At 45.9% G+C, this 21,397-nt stretch overlaps 1 protein-coding gene across 2 annotated transcripts in view; it reads right to left on the reverse strand.

Moving 5' to 3' along the window:
- The window catches only part of ELAPOR1 (endosome-lysosome associated apoptosis and autophagy regulator 1), an 88,629-nt gene that overhangs the window by 27,006 nt on the left and 40,226 nt on the right, over positions 1 to 21,397 (reverse strand). For both annotated transcript variants that reach the window (XM_058439498.1, XM_032155153.2), the window contains 6 exons: positions 12,101 to 12,221; positions 9,428 to 9,620; positions 2,097 to 2,244; positions 1,541 to 1,621; positions 851 to 956; positions 593 to 742 (listed from right to left, as the gene is read on the reverse strand). In XM_058439498.1, the coding sequence (XP_058295481.1) occupies positions 593 to 742; positions 851 to 956; positions 1,541 to 1,621; positions 2,097 to 2,244; positions 9,428 to 9,620; positions 12,101 to 12,221 (799 nt within the window). The remainder of the gene's footprint in view (positions 1 to 592; positions 743 to 850; positions 957 to 1,540; positions 1,622 to 2,096; positions 2,245 to 9,427; positions 9,621 to 12,100; positions 12,222 to 21,397) is intronic.

The following is a 21,397-nucleotide window of genomic DNA, read 5'->3' on the forward strand; positions in this document are numbered from 1 at the left end:
TATTTTATTTTTTTAGAGACAGGGTCTTACTCTGTCACGCAGGCTGTAGTGCAGTGGTGCAATCATGGCTCACTGAAGCTTCAACCTCCTAGGCCCAATTGATCTTCCTGGTTTGACCTCCCAAAGTGCTGGGATTATAGGCTCACAGCTTGAGAGGCTGAGGCAGGAGGATCACTTGAGCCCAAGAGTTCAAGACCAGCCTGGGCAACTAGCAAGACCCTTGTCTCTATAAAAATAAAAATAAAAAATTAGTTGGGTGTGGTGGGGCACACCTGTAGTCTTAGCTACTCAGGAGGTTGAGGTGGGAGGATTGCTTGGGATGGGGAGTTTGAGGCTGCAGTGAGCCATGATCGCACCACGGTATTTCAGCCTGGGTAATAAAGTGAGACCCTGTCTCAAAAAAAAAAAAAAAAATGACAAAGTGATTAACGGATATATGGATTGGCAATGGTATTCCAGGATCCAGAAAGGAAGGGTTTAAGAATTACCATCCTCAGCTTGGCCAGAAGGATGGCTCTATTCCCTGGTTTCTCCTTGTGTGTTTTGGTGGTACTCTCTATCCCCAAACTCTTCCCACCCTCAGAAACATCACCTGAGTATTTGTCAGGGTCACACTGGTGGCAAGAAGTTTCTCCTTTATTTGAGTAAGAGTTGGCTGGGCAAAGTTTGCAGAAAGAGGAGCCCTGCTTGTCTGCATATGTGCCGGGTTTGCAGGGGAAGCATTCTGAAGTGTAGGCCACCCCTAGGGAGGAAGAAGAGCACAGAAAAGCAAGGATTCAGCCTGGAGACTGAGTCCCCAGGAGACTGCAAAGTCAACAGCCCAGGAAGTCAGTAACCCTGCTCTCAGTACCTGTTATGGCGATGTTTCTCACCAGCACAGGCTTGGATACTTTGGACCATACTGAGAAGGCTGTGGTTCTCCAATAGAGGCCATTATTGCCTCGATTTAGCTCCACCTAAAAACCACAAACAGGAGCATTCGTTCATCACAGAGAGAAAGCTCACCAATCTGTTGGTATAGCCTCTTGTTGGGACGACTCCTCTTACTAACTGCATGGTAATGCTTCTTCTGACCCTCTTCCTCCTCTTCCTCAGCTCTGTCCTTCCTCCCAACTTAGCACAGCTCCTCTCTCTTTCTAAGCCTCCTCTTACAACCCTCCCATCGCTCCCTGGATCATATATACCATGAGCATCTCTTATGGTGAGACCAGTAAAGAGACCTGAGGGTCCTGACAATAGGGTGACCGGCACTCCCTCATTCTTCTGTGGTTTTGCAGGGGACAGCCCCCCTCCCCAGAAGACCCAGTCTTAAAGCTGGAAAGCTGATGGTCTTTGGAGTCAAGCCATAGAAGCGACAAGTCAGCTCACACCCATATTCTGTCAATGCTAGAGGACAGTAACTACAGCATCTTCATCATATCACACTCCTGCCCTCCAGGGACATCGGAGTGGAGGCTCAGACTGGGAGGAAGCACTCTCTGAGGAAAGGCCCTGGGTCCCTTTTCTGGGATCTCTGGGAGAAGGCTGGTGTGATACTCACACTGTGGAATTCCCATCCTTTCTCTGTGGTCTTCATCCACCTGGAGTCATCTGCATTGGGCTGGCACTGGTCATTCTGAACCTGACATAAAAAGAGTTTGGGACCAGAGTCTCAGCTTTCTAAGGAAATGGATACCTTTCCCCACATTGCACCAGCCCTCCAGAGGGCCCTTCTTTATATGGGAGGAGTTGCCAATTTCCTTTAGGGATTGAGCTCAAAACACATGAGCCTCAAAGTAGGTCAGGAGTTAGTCACACACACAAAATGAGTATTGGCGCCAAAGAAATAACTTGTAACTCAGATGTGCTGTTTTCATATCTCAGCTGGATAAAACACTTAGAAATCTGCCAGACAATTCTTCCCCCAAGAGTCCTTTCACTTTTGCCTTTTCTCCTTGCCTCCTGGGGCCTCAGCTCATTTTGCCCACAGCTCTCTCCAGAGGGAAAACAACGGTAATTCCCCCAAGCAGGGCTACACTCATGATGGATTCCTCAAATGGATCTGAACCCCAGAGAGACTTTTTAGCTCCCGCCCTCCACCTTGGCCAGGGGCTTACGAAAAACTCAAAGATGATGCTGGAGTCTGGGTAGTAGTATTCGAAGTTGACGGTGCCGGATTGCTTCAGGTTGACGGCGTACATCAGTGTGGCTGTGCATTCGTCCGTGTTGGAGGCGATGTAGTCGCCCCGGGGAACCCACTTGGACCTGTGAAGGAACAGGAACCAGGTTCACAGGCAGGAGCACAGCCCACCAGGCTCTGTGCCATATGCAGGTCTCATGTTCTGCTGGGTCTTTGGGAATTTTCGGGCTTGTGATTCACAAACTGAAACTTGGTCCTGAAAATGCTCAGTGAAGAAGGACAAAAGAAGCTCTCAGGTAGGTCAAGGACCTGGAGTACAGCTAAGAAGAGGAAGGCAGACAGGTGAGGAAGACAAGCAGGCATGCCTCCACATTGTGCAGAGCTACCTGGGATATGGGTGGCAGGTGAAGTTGGGGAGGGATAACATTGTTTTTTTTTTTTTTGGCAGAGTCTCGCTCTGTCTCCCAGGCTGGAGTGCAGTGGCGTGGCCTCAGCTCACCGCAACCTCTGCCTCCCCTGTTCAAGCAATTCTCCTGTCTCAGCCTCCCGAGTAGCTAGGATTACAGGCATGCACCACCACACCCAGCTAATTTCTGTATTTTTTTTTAGTAGAGACAGGTTTTCACCATGTTGGCCAGCCTGGTCTTGAACTCCTGACCTCAAGTGATCCACCCACCTCAGCCTCGCAAAGGGCTGGGATTACAGGCATGAGCCACCGCCCCCCAGTCAGGGAGGGATAACATTTATTGGTTGCTTACTGCATTCCAGGTATTGAACTACATGCTTTATATTCATGATTTATTTTCATCAATAAGAGGAAATGTTCTTTCTGTTTAAGAGATGATGAAACTGGGGCTTGGAGAGTGCCAAGCCCAGTGTTACGAAGCCAGCGAGTGGCAGGGCTGAAATAGGGTCTGCCAAACTCTAAAGCTGTCAAATAACTCAGTAGACACAGATATTCTTCAGAACTCAGACATCCACCCAGTCTAGTCTACCTGTTTTTCCAGAAATGTCTACTATAAGATGCCGCATGTAAATGGTTTTTATGGAAAGGATGAGGGCCAGAGAACCCCGGAGACAGCCAACCTGATCATGTCTGTTTTATCTCCTAAATACGTGTTCACCCTATCCACCCTGTCCACAGGCTCTCCCTACGCTCACCACCACACCATCTATGAACCAGCCCCCAAACTTGTCTCCCTGAAGCCAGTCCCGCATCCTCTAAGCCCTCTGCATGCTGCAGCCCAGAAGACAGATCCTCCAGAATAGACCTCTGACCATGGCACTCCCTTGCTTCAAATTAAAACCCCTGGGACTGACTCCCTGTGGCCCTCAGGATAGGGTACAAATTCCTGATGCACTCTTTATACTTGAACTCTATGACATTTCTTTCAATTCCTCTGCCAAGCTTTCTCTGACCTCTGGGCCTCCTGACATCCTCTTCCCTCTTCCTGGAACAAACTTCCTCCTCTCTCTCTCGGTTTAACTCCTACTGTGTCTTAAATGTCACTTAATCTAAAAAGTCTTCCTTGATTCTATCTGCTTCTGCTATGGGTGCCCTTAGCTCTCTTTGCACCCCTTCTCATAGCCATAATCCCATGATATTTTATGTATTTTTAGTATATAATGAATATGTAAGACCTATACAATGGTGTAATGAACACTTACCGACCCACCACCCTGCTTAAGAAGTTCAACACAGCAGAAGCCTCTGTGTACCCTCCGCTAACCTCATCCCTTTTCCTGGAACACACTGCCTTCCCCACTGCCAAGTGACTACTTCCCTGAATCTGGTGTTTAACATGCACATGCGGTTCTCTGCATGTATGTATCTCTAAACAACATACTGTATGGTAGTACTTTGCATGTTTTCAAACTTCACATAAATGGTATTATATTTATGGGCTCTGAAACTCACTTCGGGAAGGGAGGGACTTCAGTATACTAACTGGGAGATTCATTCATATTCACACATCCAGCTTTTCTGGCTTCGTCTTTACTACTGCATAACATTCCTTTGTATGGCTCTACCGTATATATTTGTGCATTACTCGTTGATGGACATTTGGATTGTTTGCAGTTTCGTGTGCACATTCTGCTGTGTTCCTGCCTCCTTAGGCACATGTCTGAGTAGAAAGCCTGGGAGGAGAACTGTATGTGAGCCTCCCATTTACCAGCTACTGCTACACTGTCCTGTTGCTCCACATTCTCTCCAAATTTGAAACTGTCACATCTCAAAATTGTTGCCAATATTATGTGAGGGAAGAGACCAAATTTACCTTGCTCACTAAAGAATTCCTAGCACCAGCCTGGGCCTGGCACATAGTGGGGACTCACAGGGTTAAAGAGTTGAACGTGGAAACAGGTAATCAAAAACACTCACGCTATTGCGCTGTTTTGCCTGAGACCAGCCCAGGTTTCCAGTTGCTTAATAATGGCCAGTTGAATGGGCGTGGTGGCTCACGCCTATAATCCCAGCACTTTGGGAGGCTGAAGCAGGTGGATCACCTGAGGTCAGGAGTTCGAGACCATCGAGACCAGCCTGACCAATATGGTGAAACCCCAACTCCACTAAATATGCAAAAATTAGCTGGGTGTTGTGGCACATGCCTGTAATCCCAGCTCCTCAGGAGGCTGAGGCAGGAGAATTGCTTGAACTTGGGAGGCGGAGGTTGCAGTGAGCCGAGATCGTGCCATTGCACTGCAGCCTGGGTGATAAAGCGAGACTCCATCTCAAAATAATAATAATAATAATAATAATAGCCAGTTAAAGGAACCTCAGATTAGTCCACAGATTTCCCCCTGTGTTTGCCAGAATAACATGGTTATTTTCAGCTCTTTGACAGTCAGTGTTATTCTCAAAACGAAAACACATAACATGAGCTCGTCCAAAATATCCCATCTAACCTAACAGCATTGATTTTTCCTTGTTGAAAGGGTTAACCTTTAATGCTGATGTGCTCCACGACATCAGCTATAAATAACTCTTGAAGTTTAATGAATAATTAAAAAGATGCCATAAGTGGGTTACATTTGCAAAATGCATCATAATTCCGATTTTTGTCAGAGTTGCCCCTGGTGAAGACATTTCATATTCAATAATAACAACATGTTTTGATTGATTTCTAGGGTCAGGCATCGCTCTAAATTCTTTACAAGTATCATCTCATCAATCCTTACCTCAACCTATAAGAGTACTATTTTTATCATCATTTTTAGAATGAAGAAACTGAAGCCCAGAAGTGCTTAGGAAACTGACCCTAGGTCATCCAGTTGTGATCTGCATATAATATTTTTCATTTTTAATGTTTACATTTCTCTCTCATTCTTGTTTCACTGTCACAGTCTTTGGGCGTCTGCTCGATCTTTTCCACTAATATATGACATTCTTTCTATTACTCCCACATCACTCCTGTTCCCTTAGCATATCCTAGTCTCTGATCTCAGGCCAGTACCTTAGCCCTGGGACATCAACCCAGGACCCACGGAGGATCCCTGAAGGCTCAGGATCCTGCCATGCATACTCCGTTCAGCTGGTCTGTTTTGTCCCCAATTATTTATTTTGTCTATTTTGAGCCAGACACTATGTTAGATCCTGGAGACACAGTGATGAACAAGACAAGTCTGATCCTTTCCCTCTTGGGGCTTGCATTCTCTTTCTAGTTGAGGAGACAGAAGCTTAACTAATCACACAATCACATAGCAATGACTGTGATAAGTACCATTGGAGAAATGCAGGATGATAAAGAGCGTGTAACAGGAGTCTATGGGGTCGGGGATGGTTGGTTTGAGGAAGTGATTTTTAGGTAGAGACCTGAGGGTTAAGTAGGAGTCATAGAAGAGGGGACAGAGAGTCACATGTTCAAATGCCCTGAGGAGGGGAAGGAGTGCGATGGTCAGCGTGGCTGGAACACAGCAAGTGAAGACAGAAGGAAAGTGGGAGAGGCTGGGGAAACGGCCAGACGGGAGGGGGCAGGGCAGCAGGGCCCTGCAGGCTGTGGGAAGGTAGTGGACTTTATCCCAAGAGCAATCGGTAGCCACTGAATCTAGGGTTTTGAGCGGGAAAGTACTGTGATTGGATTTAAGGAGATGAGGCTGGGTGCAGTGGCTCACACCTGTAATCCCAATACTTTGGGAGGCTGAGGCAGAAGGATCATTTGAGCCCAGGAGTTTGAGTCCAACCTGGGCAACATACTGAAACCCTGTCTCTAGGAAAAATAAGAAGTTAGCCAGGTGTGGTGGCATGTGCCTGTAGTCTCAGCTACACGGGAGGTTGAGGTGGGAGGATGGCTTCAGCCCGGGGAGATTGAGGCTGCAGTGAGCTGTGATTGCGCCATTGGACTCCAGCCTGGGTGACAGAGTGAGATTTTGTTTCTTAAAAAAAAGAAAAAAGAAAGATGAATCTGGCTGCTGAGTGGACAGGCCTGGAGGAGGCTGGGATTGGAAGCAGGAGACCAGCTTGGAGTCTCTTGAGGCAGAGCAGGCAGGATTTGGGTAGCTGCACAGCTGAATAGGAAAGCCAAATACTTGCGCTCTATGTATCAGCTCAGTTATTGCCTTTCTGAGGGATGACGGGGAAACCACAAAAACCTCTCCAGATGGCCATTTCCTCTCCATTGACGGAGAAATATCCTCTCCCTCCCTCCCAGGGATGTCGTGGGATGCCTTAAGACACAGGCCCTGAAATAGTCCGTGCCGTGGAAACACAAGTTGTTATTAACCCACCCACATCCTGCCTCACTGAGAGATAATGATTTCTGGACTCTCGGTGCAGTCCCCAGAGAGAGAAGAAATCCTTCCTTTACATGGTAGGAATTGACTGAGCCAGGTCTGCACCTTGTCCAGGGCCTAATGACATTCTCCATTAGGACTCAAATGGGGGTTGGTTGTCTTAACCCACACATTCCCGCTCCTTCCAGCTTTAAAGCTCTCTAGCTTTATCTCTGCCTCCAGTATTGTCATGCTAATGAATCTGACACACCAAATTGAACTCTAAAATAACATAACATTAAAATTGGACTATAAATTAAATAGCCACTGCTTGGCTTAGACAAGATTTAAGTATAGGAATGGGAGATATTGCTCCCAGTTTTTAGAAATCCAAGTGTAATACAATTCTTGAGTCCTTCTTATCCATTTGATTGTTTGGGTATAAGTGAAACTTTCATTTGCTTTCCTCCTGTATTCACTGTCCATATTTAATAAGGAACAATATGACTGCCTTTCATATCCTCATATCTCCCCCACTTTCGCTCCCTAGGACCCAATGTTGCCTTGCCCATAATAAATGTTATTTGAATGTGGCATTGTGGAGCAGTGGAAGCTTGGGTTTGAATTTCAATCTCGCCAGCTGTAAGCCGGATAACAAAGGGCAGATGATAACCTTGCTGAGCTTCCAGTTCCTTGTCCCTGTAATAGAAATAGTAATGCCTATTTCACAGGGTTCTTGTGAGAATTAGAGAAAATAATATATGTAAAGCATCCAGAATAGTGCCTGGCCTACAAAAGACATATCTGAAATAGATATCCAGTTCTCCAAGCACCCTGGGCTGAGCTTTCCAAGAAAATTTTCTAGTCACTAGGGTCTCACAGTGTTTGGAAGATTTCAGCCAGCACTGAGCAAAGGCTAGGCAGAATCAGTTTTAGAAGTTAGCACCCAAGGTGGCTCATGCCTGTAATCCCAGCACTTTGAGAGGCTGAGGCAGGTGGATCACCTGAGTTCAGGAGTTCGAGACCAGCCTGGCCAACATGGTGAAACCCCATCTCTACTAAAATAATACAAAAAAATTAGCCAGGCGCGGTGGCTCACGCCTGTAATCCCAACACTTTGGGAGGCAGAGGCGGGTGTATCACGAGGTCAGGAGTCAGGAGATCAAGACCATCCTGGCTAACACGGTGAAACCCCGTCTCTACTAAAAATAGAAAAAAATTAGCCAGGTGTGGTGGCGGGCGCCTGTAGTTCCAGCTACTCGGGAGGCTGAGGCAGGAGAACGGCGTGAACCCGGGAGGCGGAGCTTGCAGTGAGCTGAGACCGTGCCACTGCACTCCAGCCTGGGTGACAGAGTGAGACTCCATCTCAAAAAAAAAAAAAAAATTAGCCAGGCATTGTGGCACACACACCTGTAACCCAGCTACTCAGGAGGCTGAGGCAGGAGAATCACTTGAACCTGGGAGCTGGGGGTTGCAGTGAGCCGAGATGGCATCACTGCACTCCAGCCTGGGTGACAGAGTGAGACTCTGTCTCAAAAAAAAAAAAAAAAAAGAAGTTAGCAGCCAAGCCGGGAAGATACCCAAGCTTTGCATATTGTGTTCCAGTCAAGCTGAGAAAGTATACTGGCTGATCCAAAATTCCGTGGTAGAAATCCAGTTGGTTTCTTTGGTTTTGGTTTTTGTTTTTCTTTTTTTTTTTTTTTTTTAAGATGGAGTTTCGCTCTTTTTGCCCAGGCTGGAGTGCAATGGCGCGATCTCGGTTCACTGCAACCTCTGCCTCCCGGTTCAAGCAATTCTCCTGCCTCAGCCTCCCGAGTCGCTGGGATCGCAGGTGTGCACCACCATGCCGGGCTAATTGTTTGTATTTTTAGTAGAGACAGGGTTTCACCATGGCCAGGCTGGTCTTGAACTCCTGACCTCAGGTGATCCACCCGCCTTGGCCTCCCAGAGTGCTGGGATTACAGGCGTGAGCCACTGCTCCCGGCCGGTTTTTGTTTTCTATTGAGACAGAGTCTTGCTCTGTTATCCAGGGGTACAGTGGTGCGATCATAGCTCACTCTAACCTTGAACTCCTGGCTCAAGTGATCCTCTTGCCTCAGCCTCTTGAGTAGCTGGGACTACAGACATGCACCACCACACCTGGCAAATTTTTTAACTTTTTGTACAGACAGGGGTCTCGTTATGTTTCCCAGGCTGGTCTCAAACTTTTGGCCTCAGGCAGTCCTCCCACATCAGCCTCTCAAAGTGCTGGGATTACAGGGGTGAGTCACTGTGCCCAGCTCCAACTGAGTTTTGTTTTAAATAGACTGGGCCATTTAACCCTTGTCCGCCTTGTCCACTCTCTTATTTCCCCATGTTTTTTACCTCCCACAAATGCCTGTCCATCACTGGTAAGTTTAGGCCAGTAAGAGTGGGCCAGGCAGAGTCACATCCACTGGTCTTGTGGGCACAGCTGCAGGCCTCACTCTGGCAGCCTGGCTTCCTCTTCCCTCCATCCTCCCTGCCTAGCCTGAGGGGCAGCAGAGGAGGCTGTCCAGTGTGCCCTGCAGCCCCTTCCCCAGTGGGCTGGGATTGGGGTGGGGGTGTGTGCAGACTCACGAAGTGCAATTCCCGGTGGACTCAGCAGCACTGTCATCTAGCTCCATGTTGGCTGAGAGGCTGGCAAAGCCATGGGGCAGCTCATCCCACTCATCAAACCGAATGCCTGTGCCGAGGGAGTAGCGGCCCTCAGCGCATGGCTTACACGACTGGTCCTTCATATCCAGAAACTCCCCGGCATTGCAGGAGAAGGCTGGAAAACAGGGTAGAGACAAGGTGGGGGATTCAGGTCACTGCAGCCCCAGAAGTGGACGGGCTGCTAGCAGCTGAAGGGAGGAGCGCTGGGTTGGGGTCTAGGAGTTTGGCCCACCAAGATTTAGGGCCATGGCATTTACTGTGTGATTTTATTTTATTTTTCTTAAAAAAATTTTTTTTTCAGCAGTGATATTCCTTGCTATGTGTCATTCTATTTGTATGGAATGGCCAAAAGAGGCGAAGCCATAGAGACAGAAAGTAGATTTGTGGTTGCCAGGGGCTGTGGGGAGGGGCTGGGGAGAGATTGCTAATAATATGAGGTTTCTTTCTAGGATGATTAAAATGTGAAATGAGAGTGATGATGGTTGCTGTGAATATTCTAAAAACCACTGAATTTTATCCTTAAAGGAATGAATTTCATGGCATATAAATTGTATACCAATAAAGCTGTTATTTAAAAAAAAATAGATCTAGGGCCGCGGACACTCTGCCTTGCTGTGGGACTTTGGGCATGTCCCTGGCACTCATTTCCTTTGGAGAGGTGCCCTGACCATTCTGAGAGCTCTCTGGTGAAGAGGATGCCAAGGTCTCTTGTGCTGACTCCTCTGAATGACACATGGCCCTTCAGCCTTGAATTTCTCCCTTGAGCCTCTGGCATCTGCCTTTCTGGTTGTACTGCCACCATGCTAGGTGGGATTCTCATGACCTGTTAACTCAATCATTGCAACATCTTCCTAACTAGTTCCCTATTCTTATTTTTGCTCATTCTGTGGTCCGAGGTACCTTTCTAAAACAGATGTGATCAGGCACAGTGGCTCATACCTGTAAACCCGACACTTTGAGAGACCAAGGCAGGAGGATCACTTGAGCCCAGGAGTTTGAGGCCAACCTGGGCAACACAGTGAGACCCTGTCACTACCAAAAAAAATGTTTAAATTAGCTGGGAGTGGTGGCATGTGCCTGTAATCCTAGCTACTCAAAAGGCTGAGGTGGGAAAATTACTTGAGCCCAGGAGGTCGAGGCTACAGAGCTAAGATTGCACCACTGTACTTCAGCCTAGGAAACAGAGTGAGATCTTGTCTTTAAAAAAATAAAAAGTAAAACACATACGTACTATTATTCTCCTTATTTTAAAAATAAACAGGCACTCCCTTTTGGTTCTAGAATTATGCTCTTGGCCTGGCATTCAAAGTTGTCCACGATTTCCCTCCAGCCTAACTTCCCAGCTTGACTTCCCACTACAAATCTTTCTCCACCTCAACTCCATCCATCACCTTCTCTGTGTTGCCTCTACCCCGGACCACAAGCTCTTCCTCAAATGTGTCACTCTTCATCCACATCTAAACTTTTGCTCCAGTGGCCCTCCCAGCTATGCCTGATCCCTAAATATTCGCAACTCTCATTCTTTCTCATATCATATATGTCTGCCACCCACTAGGCTCTGCGCTCCTCCGGGGATGGCTGGCTCAGTGACTGGCACAGACTGGGAGCTTCATGAATGTTTCTGAAACAATGAGTGAATGAATGAATGTCTGCACTTTCCACCACCCTAAGCTTCTGAAAGCAGACAGTGTGCCTTGTCTTTGCAGTTCACACTGCATGTGCACATCATGATGCTTACACATAGTGGGACTCACTGAAGTCAGCAGAGTTCAATGAAGATGGCTCATTTGTTTCCACTAGTCACACCTCAGTTCTGCTCAGGCCTCAGCAATATCCAGTCATTAATTTAACAAGTATTTATTTGCTCACTTACTCAAACAGGCACTGTACTAAGCTGATTTTAGAATTTAAATATCTTCAAACTCCTTTCCAACTCTTCAAATAATTCCATAAATCTAGTGCCTGGTTTTTCTTGTTATTCCCTTCGCATTCCTAAAAGAATAATGCAGGGGAAACAGCTGCCAATTGCAGAAAAGTTGTGACTGCAGAGTCACAGAGGCGGGCGCTGGGGCTGCGGCAAGCCACTGCCTTTCCTATTGCACAATCAGATCCACAGTCAGGAAGATTCTTGTCTCCTGAAGTGATGCCTGGAGCATTTTAAAGGACGTCTCTGCAGAAACTTAGCCTCTCTGACTTCCTTTTTAAGAACGAAAGCAAATCTCAATCTTCCCTAATGACTGATTGTGGCTGGCGAGTGAGTGTAGATTGGAGAGACATACACAGGCAAAAATGAAAATGTATGCAAACAGAAAAGAACATCTGAGTGCACACAGCTGGCATTGCTTATGCTGTATCCACTGATGGGATTTAAATTCCTTTAAAAAATGAAAGCAAATTCAGATATCCAGTTTGCATTCATGAAATACTTCTGCACCAAATCTCATAAGGGTCTGGGATGTGGGGACTAATTGGGGAAAAGATCTGATTCCTTAATGCAGCTGCTCTGCCAGGAAGGGCCCAGATTGGATGGCAGGAGACTTGGAGGAGAGACCAAAGCTGAGTGACAGGGAAGCCCTGAGCAGGATAGCTGCTTACAGCACTCGGTGCCCTTGACGGGGTCAGGCAAGCTGGTGCACAGGCCGGGGGTATGCGGCACGGCGACCCTCCACCTGGAACCCATGCTGTCACACGCCGTGTACTCATAGTGGTACTCAGACTGCAGGAGAGAGAACAGTGGGCAAAATGTGCATTAGCAGTGATCAAACATTAACAGCTTCCCACCCACTTCCTGCCCAGCACCATGGCTACTGATGCTCATCCTCTCAGAAATGGGCCCAGGGACCCCCAGCAGGGAGCTGATGATTATGAACCGAGTACAAGAACTACAATGATTTGGATCATTCCCTTCCACCCAGCCGTGGTCTAGTCCCTAGAAATCATTTTTGTGTGTGACTCTGTTTGTTGTTATGTTTAAGTAATGTCCTTATGGAGCAGAGGAATGTGGGAAGGTAACTAAGGAACAGGCTAGAAATAGGTGGAGTTTTTCTTATTCCAAAGTGTGGAATTTATGAACGAGGACATTCTAAATGGAAGGATGTTCTAAATGGAAGCCTTAGTCCACAAAAAATTTACAAAGGCTCATCACAGAAGTGGTATGTGTTTCTATTTCCCCGTGTTTCTTTCTTTTTTTTTTTTTTTTTTTGAGACGGAGTCTCGCTCTGTCGCCCAGGCTGGAGTGCAGTGGCATGATCTTGGCTCACCGTAACCTCCACCTCCTGGGTTCAAGGGATTCTTCTGCCTCAGCCTCCCGAGTAGCTGGGACTACAGGCGAGTGCCACCACGCCAAGCTAATTTTTGTATTTTTAGTAGAGACGGGGTTTCACCACGTTAGCCATGCTGGTCTCAAACTCCTGACTTCGCAATCCACCTGCCTTGGCCTCCCAAAATGCTGGGATTACAGGCGTGAGCCACCACACCTGGCCCTATTTCCCTGTGTTTCTTATGCTCCTTTCCGCTCAGAAAGACTATGAATTCCCAATTGCATTTTATGAAAATATATTTAGCCGAGGCAGGTGATGTGCTCTCACTTGAGCCCGTTCATCCCTAATTTGTCTGTGCAATGGGAAACTCATAGTTTAATTGTTTTACCTGAGCTAAAAATAAATGGAATAACAACAAAACAACCAAATCAAGCATTAAGTAAAACAACAACAACAACAAACAGTTCTACTCAGAACAAAGAAAACACAATTGATATGCCAAATGCCCTTAAGTGTTTCTTCCTCCTTTAAATCTGGTAATAAACAACAGACCATGGAATTAGCGATGATTTTGGCTCTGACAAGTATTTTACAATCTACATTACCTAAAACTATATTCAAGCCCAGAGGTACTTTGTATTACTGTATGCATAAGAAAAATAGAATTAATGTCGCCCTTTAACCCACGTGAAAACGTGATTGCGTAACATGTATAACGTCAAGGAGCTAAGACAAAAAATACAACAGTTTTGAAGTTTGCTAATCTAATAATGCGTCAGGACCAAAAGGAAAAAGCTTTATTTTGGGGGATAGGTAAACACACTGCATTTCATCTATTCCAAGATGCACGCTTTTTCCACATCTAACATCTGTGAAATCAAGACGTGTCTTAAAATTAACACAGTAAGGAAGCATTGTGTTATGTTTTAGGGGATAGAGCTTTTTCTTTCTTTATGACACCTTAAAAAAATGGTGTCTTAGAAGCAGTGGCGTTTCAGACTTGTTGCAATATGGTAAAGATGTAGTTTCTTTTCTTTTTTTTTTTTTAGACAGTCTCTTGCTCTGTCACCCAGGCTGGAGTGCAGTGGTGTGATGATGGCTCACTGTAATCTTGACTTCCTGGGCTCAAGTGATCCTCCCACCTCAGCTTCCCAAGTAGCTGAGACTACAGGAGCCACTACATGCACCACCATGCCCAGCCAATAGATGAACTTTTGACCAGAATCTTTGGCTTTGGATGTAGATGTCAATGTCATCTAGGAAAGAAAGAACATCAGGATGGGAATTCTTTGTGCCCTCTCTGTGTCTATTTTTCCTAATAATTCTTGTCTTTTCCTCATCTCAGACTCTGAGGATAAATAGGGCAACTATACATATATGATGTCAATCCACTTCTTAAAGTGATACTCTCAAAAGGGTTTTGCTGCAAGAATGAGGGGTAAAATCCACTGTGTATACATTAAATGGAGAATTGAGTGAGCAAGGCAGAAAGGACTGGGTGGTGCTTGTGAACATATTCATGCTGGTCTTTTGTGTAGTGTGTTCACAGTTCCCAAATACCATCTCGTCTGATCTTCACGACTCCCTATAAGGCAAGTAGACCAGGGGGTGTTTCCTTCATTGTACAGATAAGAAAATAGACTCTCAGTGGTGTGATAGCTTGTCCAAGGTCACCCAGCCGATAAGTCACTGAGCTAGAAATCAGGCCTTCCCACCAGGAATCCTCCTCCACCCTTATAGACTCTGACCAAACGCAGACTCACACAGGGCCAAATTTAACAGCCAAATCTAAAAATTAAACATGACAGTGTTGGTTGTCTGCCAGCAGCCAGGCTCACTTCTAAGGCCTGAGAATTGGTGTTAAAATATCTAATCTCTTCGAAGATCATCTCAGTTCATTCTGACTGCATTTGGCCTCTTAGAGGCACATGGGCCAAATCCATTACTTTTCATCATCTTTCATTTGATGTCCCCTGGGTCTCACTCAGGTGGGAGGTTTGCTGAGGAAATGGTGGTTCCAAGCCTAAGAAAATTTCGCTTTCAATATGTGCTCATTTACTTCATGCCACTTGGGGATATTTACATAATTCAAGGTGGCTGGTTCTAACACACCTGTTTCAAATCTCAACTACACTTTGAGATCACACCATTCAAGACATAAGCTTAGGGCCGGGCACAGTGGCTCATGCCTGTAATCCCAGCACTTTGGGAGGCCAAGGTGGGTGGATCACCTGAGGTCAGGAGTTTGAGACCAGCCTGGCCAACATGGTGAAACTCTGTCTCTACTAAAAATACAAAAATTAGGTGTGGTGGCACGTGCCTGTAATCCCAGCTACTCAGGAGGCTGAGGCAAGAGAATCGCTTGAACCTGGGAGTGGGGGCGGAGGTTGCTGTGAGCCAAGATAGCGCCACTTTACTCCACCCTGGGCAAAAAAAGCGAGACTCCATCTAAAAAAATAAAAAATAAAAAAAAAATAAGCTTAGAGAGAGTTAAATCAGGGATAGAACTGGCAGGACTCCTCAATTATATTCAGCGTTCTGCAAACACATCAATTCCCTGACAGTACTTCAGTTTACTCAGTGATCTGTCTGAAAGTATATAATTTGCATATAGTGCAGGTCTACAAAGAAGCACATAAACACATTCAGTATATACATCCAGCACGTAACTCCTTCCTCCTCCCTGTGCACAATTCTATGACGCACACCCAAATTACACTGTTAAATGGGACACAGCAGGCAGTGGGTGCTGCCTGTTCATCAGAGAAATAAAGGAAGGGTTTAGAAATTAGGAGGTGGGGAACTTTAGTTAGTGCATCCTTCCCTAGCATCATCCAGCCATGTAATACTCCTGGGCACATGAGAAGGAAGAGGAAAAAAAACCCTGAAACTGGAAAATGCTTTGCCTGTATTGACTGATCTGTTGGTAACACTGATCTTTCTGTTCTAGAAGAATTCACTCAGACTCACAATATTTTTAGTCCTTACTGTCTGGATATTGAATGGACTGCTGAAATGACCAAAAAAAAAAAAAAAGAAAACTGTCAAGTCAGGATGGTACCTGGATGGAAATCTGTCCTTCCTTCTACCTTCCCACCACTTGCTTTCAAAATAGTATCTGTTACTTTTAAAAATGATTATCAAAGTAACAGTTTAGAGGCCAGGCGCAGTGGCTCACACCTGTAATCCTGGCACTTTGGGAGGTCGAGGCAGGCGAATTACTTGAGGTCAGGAGTTCGAGACCAGCCTGGCCAACATGGTGAAACCCCGTCTCTACTAAAAATACAAAAATTCATCGGTCGTGGTGGCATGTGCCTGTAGTCCCAGCTACTCAGCAGGCCAAGGTGGGAGGATGACCTGAGCCTGGGAGGTTGAGGCTGCAGTGAGCCGTGATTGTGCCACTACATTCCAGCCCAGATGACAGAGTGAGACCCTGTCTCAAATAAAAAAGGGAACTGTTTAGAGATTAGAGATTGGAGGTAATCTACGGGTTAGATGCTAGAGCTGTACTTCGTTACCATCCACTGTGGAAGATGAATAAGGTTTAAGCTGGTTAGCTGATGACAGAGATGTGGTCCACAATTCAGGTGTAGGAGAGTCCTAGGGACTGGGTTAGGCTTTTTCATGTGCCCTAAGCAAATAGGCAAATTAGAGTGATCCCACCACCCCTTCCCACATGGTGCTTGACTTCCCTAAGCCATAGCTGCCTCATTGAAAAATGGGGATAGCCGGGCGCGGTGGCTCACGCTTGTAATCCCAGCACTTTGGGAGGCCGAGGCGGGCGAATCACGAGGTCAGGAGATCGAGACCACGGTGAAACCCCGTCTCTACTAAAAATACAAAAAAATTAGCTGGGCGTGGTGGCAGGCGCCTGTAGTCCCAGCTACTCGGAGAGGCTGAGGCAGGAGAATGGTGTGAACCCGGGAGGCGGAGCTTGCAGTGAGCCAAGATTGCGCCACTGCACTCCAGCCTGGGCGACACAGCGAGACTCCATCTCAAAAAAAAAAAAAGAAAAAAGAAAAATGGGGATATACAAACCCCTGCATCATAGAGGGGCTGGGCTGCTGTATAGTTATGCAGGCTATTCATGAGGTTACCGAGCTCAGGGCATGAGTGGAGGGTGAAATCTAGCTCAAGCCTTGCATGCTGGGTGGTATACCCTATTCAGGTGTTGCATCTGCCCAGAGAGGGAGTGCCTTTTCCCCATGTGCGATAGGGCCCTCTGTGAGCATGATTAAGATGATGTAGGTCAAGCACATCACACAGTATGTTTTCCAATCTCCAAAACAATTCAATGGTAAATCATTTTACCATTTTACAGATGGGAAAAACGAGTCATTGAGAGGCAAGGTCACTTGCTCAAAGCCACACAGCCAGGAACTGCCAAACCAGGATCGGACCCAGGCTATCTGAGTCCAGAATCTGTTTTCAACGCTGCCAGTGTTTGAGAGCAGCCTGTGTAGGCTCCTATCACACTTACAAACTGTGTCTGGGGCTCAGCACTGGCTCTCAAGCTGCTAAAAACTTTGCAAGGAAAGCCAAGTACATAAAAAATTTTCCAAACAAGGCCCAAGGGGAAGGGACCCAAGTCCAAAGCTGTGTGCAATGGGAAGGCGGAAAGGCATTTGGAAACTTGTTGGAGGTTCAACAAAGACATCTATTGTTTGTGCCTGCCCAGTGTCCATCCCCCTTCTTCTGAGAGCAGCACCTCTCTGGGAGGAACTATTGCCTCCTTATTACATACAGAGTCTTGATGAGATTGTCAAGTGAGGTGGCCCACCTTCCTCTGCCATGGATGGACATGTGACCCACACTAGGCCAATCAGATGCTCTTTGCGGATAAGTGGAAGATGGGATGAGGGGGATGAAGACATTTAGCCACTGAGCGGGGACCTCAGGTGGGTGGGAACTGAGGGAGGGATGGGGCAGGAAAGTGGGGCAGCGGGGGATAAGGCCCCTCCTTACTTCCCAGTTCTACCTAGGGCTGGCCTTGGTGCCCCCCAACCAAACTCCACAGAATAAAAACATAAAAACCATGCCAAGTGAAATAAGCCAGTCACAAAGACAAATGCTGTATGATTCTACTTATACAAGGTACATAGTAGTCAAATTCATAGAGACAGAAAGAATGGTGTCTGTCAGGGGCTAGAGGAGCAGGATGGTGAGTTACTGTTTGATGAGTACAGCATTTCCATTTTGTAAGACAGTTCTGTGGATAATGACGATGGTGGTGCCGATGGTAGCACAACAATGTGAATGTACTTCATGCCACTGAACCGTAGACTTAAAAATGGTTAAGCTGGTAAATTTCATTACGTGTATTTTACTACAATTTTTTTTTTTTAATAGGTGATACCACAGATCCTAGAGAACACGCCCAACCTCTGAGTTAGTCTATTGAGTACTCTAAAAGGTAGAAGTCTGATGATCTGATAGTCTAAATTTGAGAAATATCTCCAAAATAAAAAATATTTTTATAAAATATAAATCTATATATATTTAGAGATGGTGTCTTACTCTGTTGCCCAGGCTTGAGTGCAGTGGTGCAATCACAGCTCACTGCAGCCTCAACCTCCCAGGCTCAAGCAATTCTCCCTCCTCAGCCTCCTGAGTAGCTGGGACTACAGGTGTGCACCACTGTATCTGGCTAATTAAAAAAATTTTTTTTGCAGAGATGGGGTCTTGCTATGTGGCTAAGACTGGTCTTGAACTCCTGGACTCAAGCAATCCTTCCACTTTGGCCTCACAAAGTGCTGGAATTACAAGTGTGAGTCACCACACCCTCCCAAAAATATTTTAATTATCATCCAAATGATTGGCCAAACTCAGAAACACCAAGAGGGAGGAGTGGAAGGCAGCAGGCAGAGTGCACATTGTAGCAGTGTCACTGGACATACCCGGGCTGTGGTGTTCCCTCATGCTTATTTGTTCACTATTGACAGCTTTCAAAAACATTGCATTGCAGTTGTGCAAATAAATATTAAGTGCTATTTTTTTCAAACATTCTGTTCTTTTAGAATTAAAATGTTTAAATGTCTCAGAATATATTTTATTTTTTATTTTATTATAAAATATAAAATGTTTATATAACTCAGAAACAATATCTCAGAAGATATTGTTAACTTGGAATATGTCTGTTCTTCCATATTCTAAGAAAATGATGTTCACTCACCCCACATTCAACAAGTACGTACTGAGGGCCTGTTATGTGCTAGGTTCTGGTGAAGCAGTGGTGTTTAAAACCTGTGGACTTCTAGAGCTTTTATGTGTATGTGGTGGGGAGTGTGCTAGCAAGGATGGGATGGGGAGGAGATAGACCATAAACGCACATCCCAAAGAGGTTTACTTGCCATTGCAAGCTGTTGCTTGCCCGCATTTCTCTGGAGCAGGGTCTTGGTGTCTAAGGACTGTGGCAAAGACAGTAACAGATCTCTAACTCCGATCTGACTAACCATTAAACCACATTGTTTCTCTTCCGAGTGATGGTGGTTTGAAAGCCAGGACAAGCCAGCTCCCACAGACATTTACCCTAGTTGCTTTGAAATAACCCCTGCAACAGCAGAGCTAAGAAGACAGGGATGACTGGTCAGAACACTCCAAGGCAGAAGCGCAAGGTGACCAGGTGGCAGTGAGGTCTGCTGTTCTACCAGTCTTCTTCTTCCTGCCAGGGCACTTCTCCAGCCCAGCTAGCCAATGATGACTGCAATGGATGGCCCAGACTGGCTGGAAAGCCCCTCAGATGGGGCCTCCGGGGATTAACATGGGCACTCTCCAGCCGGCGAAGGTCCTCAGGGAATGAGAGGGCTAGTGGTGAACTAAAACAAACAGTCTCTGAGACTAGGAACAAATGACCTCGGTGGTCATTCGATTCATTCTACCCTCAGTCTCCTCATCTGTAAAATGAGACAGTTGGACTTCTAAGATTAGACAACTTCTAAGATTCCTTCCGGTTCCAAGAACTTATTATTTTGTACTGGTACCGACATGGAAATCTGACCTTACTTCCATCTTTTTCCCCTTTTCTTTCTTTCTTTCTTTTTTTTTTTTTTTGAGATGGAGTTTCGCTCTTGTTGCCTAGGCTGGAGTACCATGGTGCAATCTCAGCTCACCACAACTTCTGCCTCCCTGGTTCAAGCAATTCTCCTGCCTCAACCTCTCGAGTAGCTGGGATTACAGGCATGCACCACCACGCTCGGCTAATTTTGTGTTTTTAGTAAAGATGGGGTTTCTCCATGTTGGTCAGGCTGGTCTTGAACTCCCGACCTCAGGTGATCCGCCCGCCTCAGCCTCCCAAAATGCTGGGATGACAGGCGTAAGCCACCACGCCCAGCCCCTTTTCTTTCAAAATAGCACATCTTAGTTAAAAATAATTATCAAAGTAATACCTGTTAAATGCAGGAAAGATGAAAATACAGACTAGAATAAAAAAGAAAATAAAAATCTGGGCCGGGCGCAGTGGTTCACGCCTGTAATCGAGGTCAGGAGTTCCAGACCAGCCTGGCCAACATGGTGAAACCCCGCCTCTACTAAAAAATAGAAAAATTAGCCTGGCGTGGTGGCAGGCACCTGTAATCCCAAACAGGAGAATCGCTTGAACCCAGGAGGCAGAGGTTGCAGTGAGCCGAGACCACACCCTGGGCAACAGAGCGAGACTCTCTCAAAAAAAAAAAAAAAAGGGCCGGGCGCAGTGGCTCACGCTTGTAATCACAGCACTTTGGGAGGCCGAGGCGGGCGGATCACGAGGTCAGGGGATCGAGACCACGGTGAAACCCCGTCTCTACTAAAAATACAAAAAAAAAATTAGCCGGGCGTGGTGGCGGGCGCCTGTAGTCCCAGCTACTCGGAGAGGCTGAGGCAGGAGAATGGCGTGAACCCGGGAGGCGGAGCTTGCAGTGAGCCGAGATTGCGCCACTGCACTCCAGCCTGGGCGACAGAGCGAGACTCTCTCTCAAAAAAAAAAAAAAAAAAAAAAACCTGCCACAAGTCCACCAAACAAAGATAACTACTTTTAACATTTTCTGTATTTCTTTCCAGATTCTCACTCTATACATGCATGTACACATGCAAATGAAGATCATATGGCCTATAGTTTTGTATTCTGACTTTTTTCCATTTAATTTTAGGTCAAAAGCACTTTCCCATGTCCTTAATGGCTGCATCATAGTTTCTTTCACCATTCCCCTATTATTGGACCTGGAGTTGTGTTCCATTTTTCCTTATTTTAAATAATATTGCAATGACACTTTCTTTGTATCTCTAATTATTTCCTTTGGATAAATTCCCAGAAGTGGAATTACTAGATTAAAGAGTATGAGTTTCTTTGAGATTGTTGATCAAGAAGGGAGATTTCTAAGAGAAAACAGACATCCCTAAGTCTTTTCTTCCACTTTTACTTTTTGATGTGGTAAATTTATAAAACCTATTATGGCAAATTTGAAATACATTATTTCAAATATATATTTAAAAAAACAAAACAGTGCAGTGAGCCCCATCTCATCACCCAGCTTCAATACTCACCAATTTCTGCCATTTTTTATCTATCTCTACCCCACTACATCTGCCTCCACCCGCTCCTCCCCACATGAGATTGTCATTTTTCATTTTTCATGGTCCTTTTTTTTTTTTTTTTGGA

The sequence above is a fragment of the Hylobates moloch genome, unplaced genomic scaffold (genome assembly GCF_009828535.3).
Source record: "Hylobates moloch isolate HMO894 unplaced genomic scaffold, HMol_V3 SCAFFOLD_5, whole genome shotgun sequence".
NCBI classification, from domain to species: Eukaryota; Metazoa; Chordata; class Mammalia; order Primates; family Hylobatidae; genus Hylobates; species Hylobates moloch.